Consider the following 7,021-nt stretch of genomic DNA (forward strand, 5'->3'; position numbering starts at 1 on the left):
ATACTGGACCATACTGGCCCGTACTGGCCCCTACTGGGTTATCGGGGTCCATACTGGCCCATACTGGCCCATACTGGTCCGTACTGGTCCATACTGGTCCGTACTGGCCCATACTGGGTTATCAGAGTCCATACTGGTCCATACTGGTCCATACTGGTCTGTACTGGCCCATACTGGTCTATACTGGTCCATACTGGCCCGTACTGGTCCATACTGGTCCATACTGGCCCATACTGGCCCATACTGGTCCATACTGGTCACTCACCCCCCTCTCCGTCCTTCGCCGCCTCCTCTTTCTTCCCGCGCTTCGGCATCGCCGAGACCACGCCCCTTCCCGCTTCAGGCCACGCCCCCCTGCGCGGGAGAGCCAATCGCAGCGCGCTTAGGGCCCGGGGCCCGCCTCCCCGCCGCCCCCGGCAGCCAATCAGCGCCTGCCGCCGCCGCGCGAGCCCCAACCGGAGCCAATCAAGGCCCGGGAGGATCCCAACCGGAGCCAATCAGCGCCAGCGGGACCCGAACCGGGGCCAATCAGCGCCGGCGGGACCCGAACCGGGGCCAATCAGCGCCGGCGGGACCCGAACCGGGGCCAATCAGCGCCAGCGGGACCCGAACCGGGGCCAATCAAGGCCCGGGAGGATCCGAACCGGAGCCAATCAGCGCCGGCGGGACCCGAACCGGAGCCAATCAGGGCCCGGGAGGATCCGAACCGGAGCCAATCAGCGCCGGCGGGACCCGAACCGGGGCCAATCAGCGCCCGCCGCTCTCTCGGTTAAACCCGCCCCCCCCTCAGCCTGCCAATCAACGCCTCCCGCGGCCGCCAGCCAATCCGGGCCCGGTGTGCCTCATTTCCCCCCCCACACACCCCTTACCGTTTAACCAATCGCAGCCCGCCGCTCTCTCGGTTAGTCCCGCCTCCCGCTCTCGCAGCCAATGAGCGCCCGCCGTACCTCAGGGGGGGGCCCCCCCCCTCGCGCGCCCCTCTCTCAGCCAATCAACGGCCGCCGCGAGCGGCGCGAGCGCTTCCCGCGCGCGGGAACTCCTCAATGGGGCTCGGCGGGCCGCACGCGCGCGGAGGGGGCGTGGCCGGAAGCGGAAACGGCTGTGGGCCCGCGTCACGTGACGCCGAAAAAGTGGGCGGAGCAAAAAAAGTCGCGGAAGTGACGTCACGGAGCGGGGAGCGAGGAGCGGCGGGAGGGAGCGCCGCGAGCTCCGTGACGTCACACTTTTTTTTCTCCCCTCCTCTGACGTCACCGTGACGTCATGCCGACCGTGCTGGGCCTGGAGGGCTCCGCCAACAAGGTGGGCGCGGGGGTCGTGCGGGACGGCGCCGTCCTGAGCAACCGCCGCGCCACCTACGTCACCCCGCCGGGACACGGTGACGTCACCAACCCCCTCCTCCTCCTCCTCGCGTGACGTCACGCCGCGGGGGTAACCCCCTCGTGTGACGTCACGTTGTTCTTCCTCCCCCTCCCTCCGCAGGGTTCGCCCCCGGCCCCACCGGGCGGCACCACCGGGAGCGGCTCCTCGGCCTGGTCGGGGCCGCGCTCCGCGACGCGGGGGTGGGGCCGGCCCAGCTCGACGGCGTGGCCTTCACCAAAGGTGGGTGAGAGGGACCCCGAAACCTCCCGGGAACACCCCAGAAACAACCCTAAAAACCATTTAAAACACCCCCAAAACAACCCTAAAAACCTTTAAAGCACCCCAAATCCACCCGAAACACCCCAAAAACAACCCTAAAAACCTCTAAAACACCCCACAAACACCCCAAAACACCCCAAAACCGCCCCTAAAAACCCTTTAAAACACCCCAAAACCCCCCTAAAACACCCCCAAAACCCCCTAAAACACCCCAAAAACGCCCCTAAAAACCTTTAAAACACCCCCAAAACACCCCAAAACCACCCCAAAAACCCTTTAAAACACCCCAAAACCACCCCAAAACTACCCCTAAAAACCTGTAAAACACCCCCAAAACCCCCTAAAACACCCCAAAAACACCCCTAAAACACCCCAAAAACACCCCCAAAACTCCCGTAAAAACCTTTAAAACACCTCCAAACCCCAATAAAACACCCCAAAACCACCCCAAAACCTCTTTAAAACACCCCTAAAAACCTCTAAAACACCCCCAAAACACCCCTAAAACACCCCAAAACCACCCCAAAACACCCCAGAAAACCTCTGAAACACCCCCAAAACCCTTTAAAACATCCCCAAACCTCCCTAAAATGCCCCCAAAAACCCCCTAAAACACCCCAAAACCACCCCAAAAAACCTCTAAAACACCCCCAAACCCCAATAAAACAACCCAAAACCGCCCCTAAATCACCCCAAAAACACACCCCAAAAACCCTCTAAAACACCCCCAATGTGGGTGTTTTTGGGGTGATTTAGGGGCGGTTTTGGGGTTGGGTGTGTTTTAGGGCTGATTTTGGGGTGATTTTGGGGTGATTTTGGGGTGATTTAGGGGTGTTTTAGGGTTGATTTTGGGGTGGTTTCTTACAGGGCCTGGCATGGGTGCCCCCCTGGCCGTGGTGGCCACGGTGGCCCGCACGCTGGCCCAGCTGTGGCTGGGGGTGTTTTTGGGGTGATTTAGGGGTGGTTTTGGGGTTGGGGGTGATTCTGGGTTGATTTTTGGGGTGATTTTGGGGTGGTTTCTTACAGGGCCTGGCATGGGTGCCCCCCTGGCCGTGGTAGCCACGGTGGCCCGCACGCTGGCCCAGCTGTGGCTGGGGGGTGGTTTTGGGGCTGGGGGTGATTCTGGGTTGATTTTTGGGCTGATTTTGGGATGATTTGGGTTTTTTTTCTGCCAGGCCCAGGCATGGGAGCCCCCCTGGCCGTAGTAGCCACAGTGGCCCGCACGCTGGCCCAGCTGTGGCTGGGGGTGTTTTTGGGGCTAGGGGTGATTCTGGGGTGATTTGGGGCTGATTTTAGGGTTGATTTTGGGGTATTTTGTTGCAGGCCCAGGCATGGGAGCCCCCCTGGCCGTGGTAGCCACGGTGGCCCGCACGCTGGCCCAGCTGTGGCTGGGGGGGTGTTTTTGGGGTTGGGTGAATTTGGGGTGTTTTGGGTGATTTTGGGTTGATTTTGGGTTGGTTTCTTACAGGCCCTGGCATGGGAGCCCCCCTGGCTGTAGTAGCCACAGTGGCCCGCACGCTGGCCCAGCTGTGGGCGCTGCCCCTGCTGGCCGTGAACCACTGCGTGGGGCACATCGAGATGGGGCGGCTGCTCGGGGCCGCCCCCGACCCCGCCGTGCTCTACGTCAGCGGCGGCAACACCCAGGTGGGGGTCCAGGGGGGATATCGGGGGGTATCGGGGGATATCGGGGGATATCGAGGGATATCGGAGGATTTTGGGGATATCGGGGGATTTCGGGGAATATCGGGGATATCGAGAGGATATTAGGGGGGATATCGGGAGGATTTTGGGGGATATGGGGGATATTGGGGGATACTGGGGGTATCAGGGGATATTGGAGGATTTTGGGGATATCGGGGGATATGGAGGGATATTGGGGGAATTTCAGGGATATGGGGGATTTTGGGGGATATCGGGAGGGATATGGGGATGTCAGGGGATATCAGGGGATATCGAGGGATATGGGGGATTTTGGGAGATATGGGAGGATATTGGAGGAATTTCGGGGATATTGGGGATTTCAGGGGATATCGAGGGGATATTAGGGGATATCAGGGGATATTAGAGGATATCGGGGATTTCAGGGATATCGGGAGATACCAGGGATATCGAGGGATTTTGGGGGATATCAGGGAGATATCGAGGGATAGCGGGGGGATTTCGGGGGATATCGGGGGGATATCAGGGGATATCGGGGGATTTTGGGGGATATGGGGGATATAGGGGGATTTTAGGGGGATATCGGAGTATTTTGGGGGATATCAGGGGGATATCAGGGGATACCAGGGGATATGGGGGGATTTCAGGGGATATCGGGGGATTTTGGGGGATATCAGGGGATATCGGGGGATTTTGGGGGATATCGGGGGATACCAGGTGGGTTGGGGGCGTTTGGGTGATGTCAGGTTGATCCCGGGTGGTTTTGGGGTGGTTTTGGGGTGATTTCAGGTGATTTCAGATAATGTGAGGTTGATCCTGGGTGGTTTTGGGAGTGATTTTGGGGGTGATTTTGGGTGCTCCTGGGTGATATCGGACGACACGAGCTCGATATCGAGTGGGGACAATTAATTAGACCCTGTGGGGCGATTAATGGGATTTGGGGGGCAATTAATGTCAGTTTTGGGATAACTAATGACATTTTGGGGGCCATTGGTGATGTCTGGGGGGTGATTAACGGGGTCTTGGTGGCAATTAAAGGGGTTTTGTGGATAATTAACGAGGTTTTGGCGGCAATTAAAGGGTTTTTGTGGGTAATTAATGAGGTTTTGGGTTAATTAATGAGGTTTTTGGGGTGACAAACCCCCTTCCCTCAGGTGATCTCGTACTCACGGCGCCGGTACCGGATCCTGGGGGAGACCCTGGACGTGGCCGTGGGGAACTGCATCGACCGCCTGGCCCGCCTGCTGCAGGTCCTTGGCGCTAATTAGCGCTAATTAGCGCTAATTGGGGCTCGTGGGGGGTGTGGGAGGGGCCTGGAGGGGCCCCAGGTTTGGGGGGGGATAGGGAGAATTAATGGGGGTTAACTGGGGGTTAATTGGGGGTAATAAATAAGAGTTAATTGGGGGTAGTAAATAAGGGTTACTTGAGAGTAATAAATAAGGGTTAATTGGGGTGATTAATAGGGGTTGATTGGGGGTAATTAGCGAGGCGTTAATTGGGGTTTGTGCCTGCAGATCCCCAACGACCCCAGCCCCGGGTACAACGTGGAGCAGCTGGCCAAGAGGTGACCGACCCCAAAACTTCCCGGGTTTGCCCCAAAATCCACCCTGGGTCAACCCAGACCCCCTCAGGATCCCCCCAAACCCCCCAAACCCCTCAGGGCCCCTCAAATTCCCTCAGAGCCCCCAAGCCCCTCCAAATCCCCTCAGGATCCCCCAAACCCCTCAGAATCCCCCCAGACCCCCAAACCCCCAAATCCCCTCAGGATGCCCCCAAACCCCCTCAGAGCTCCCCAAACCCCTCAGGATCCCCCAAAATCCCCTCAGAGCCCCCAAACCCCCCAAATCCCCTCAGGACCCCCAAACCCCCTCAGGGATCCCCAAACCCCCAAATTCCCTCAGGACCCCCAAACCCCCTCAGGATCCCCAGAGCCCCCAAACCCCCTCAGGATCCCCCAAACCCCTCAGGGCCCCCAAAACCTGCTCAGTGACTTCCCAAATTCCTTCAGAAATCCCCAAACCCCCTCAGGATCCCCAAACCCCCTCAGGACCCCCAAACCCCGCTGTCCCCCAGGGGTCGGAAGCTGCTGCCCCTGCCCTACGTGGTGAAGGGTCTCGACGTCTCCTTCTCGGGGCTCCTTTCCCACCTCCAGGTACCCCAAATTCCCCCTCAGACCCTCAAAACCCCCAAAACCCCCCAAAACCAGGGGACCCCAAAAACTACCCCTGACCCCATTTCCCCCTTTCCCCCCAAAAAATTAAGGCGGTGACCCCAAAATTGTTGGAGTCGGGGGAAGCGACGCCGGAGGATCTTTGCTTCTCCCTGCAGGTCTGGGGGAGTTAGTGCTGGAGCTTAATTAGGGGTGATTGGGGTTGATTAGGGTTTTTTGGGGGTGGGGTCTAACAGAGGGTTTGGTGGGTGATTAAGGGGTTAATTAGGGTTTGGGGGGTTAATTAGGAGGTTTTTTTGGGGGGAGTTTGGGGGCTGTTCAAGGGGTTTTGTGGGTAATTAGGGCTTGGGGGGTTAATTAGGGTTTGGGGGGTTAATTAGGGTTTTTTGGGGGGGTTTGGGGGCTGTTCAAGGGGTTTTGGGGGTAATTAGGGCTTGGGGGGGTTAATTAGGGTTTGGGGGGGTTAATTAGGGGTTTTTGGGGGGTTGGGGGCTGTTCAAGGGTTTTGGGGGTAATTAGGGTTTGGGGGGGTTAATTAGGGGTTTTTTGGGGGTTGGGGGGCTGTTCAAGGGGGTTTTGGGGGTAATTAGGGTTTGGGGAGTTAATTAGGGTTTGGGGGGATTAATTAGGGTTTTTCTGGGGGGGTTGGGGGCTGTTCAAGGGGTTTGGGGAGTAATTGGTGAGATTTTTTTGGGGGAATTCACTGAGATTTGGGGTCTGGCTGAGGGGTTTCGAGAGTAATTGAGGGGTTCCTGGGGTGCGATTTTGGGGTTTCTGGGGGCGACTGATGGGATTTTGGGGGGAGTTCATGAGATTTTGGGTCAGGCTGAGCGGTTTTAAGGGTGGTTTGGGGGGGTTTTGGGGGTTTCTGGGGGCGATTAAAGGGGTTTTGGGGCAGTTTAAGGGGGTTTTGGGGGGCAGCCAAGGTGGGGCCGAGTTTTTGGGGCGGTTTGTGGGGTTTTTGGGGTCAATCCTGTGGGTTTTGAGGCTGTTTTTGTGTTTTTGTGGCCCCCAGGAGACGGTGTTCGCGATGCTGAGCGAGGTGACCGAGCGAGCCCTGGCCCTGACCCGCGCCCGGCACCTCCTGCTCGTGGGCGGCGTGGCCTGTGAGTGGCACCGCCGGGGTTTTGGGGGGGCTGGGACCCAGGTTTGGGGGTTCAGGCCCAGGTTTGGTGGTTTGGACACAGATTTTGGGGGTTCAAGCCCGGGGTTTGGGGGGTTCAGGCCCAGATTTGGGGGTTTAGACCCAGATTTTGGGGGTTTGGGCCCAGGTTTGGGGGGGTTTGGACCCTGGTTTTGGGGGTTCAGGCCCAGATTTGGGGGTTCAGGCCCAGATTTGGGGGTTTGGGCCCAGATTTGGGGGTTTGGACACAGATTTTGGGGGTTTAGATACAGGTTTGGGGAGGTTTGGCCCCTGATTTGAGGGTTCAGACCCAGATTTGGGGGTGCTTGGACCGAGATTTGGTGGTTTGGACACAGATTTTGGGGGTTCAGGCCCAGATTTGGGGGAGTTTGGGCCCAGATTTTGGGGTGCTTGGACCGAGATTTGGTGGG

General features: G+C 58.4%; 1 protein-coding gene across 1 annotated transcript; it reads left to right on the forward strand.

Moving 5' to 3' along the window:
• Positions 1–1,162: 1,162 nt before the first annotated feature.
• On the forward strand, positions 1,163–6,614 carry OSGEP (O-sialoglycoprotein endopeptidase; the record flags this gene model as incomplete). The annotated part of the gene is made up of 8 exons (XM_050331158.1): positions 1,163–1,375; positions 1,480–1,599; positions 3,107–3,282; positions 4,452–4,547; positions 4,812–4,861; positions 5,371–5,449; positions 5,560–5,625; positions 6,483–6,614. Coding segments are annotated over exons 1-8 (834 nt in total), but the record flags the coding sequence as incomplete, so codon positions are not given.
• Positions 6,615–7,021: the final 407 nt, after the last annotated feature.

This window comes from Myiozetetes cayanensis, unplaced genomic scaffold, assembly GCF_022539395.1.
Source record: "Myiozetetes cayanensis isolate MyiCay16 unplaced genomic scaffold, myiCay2020 scf488, whole genome shotgun sequence".
NCBI classification, from domain to species: domain Eukaryota; kingdom Metazoa; phylum Chordata; class Aves; order Passeriformes; family Tyrannidae; genus Myiozetetes; species Myiozetetes cayanensis.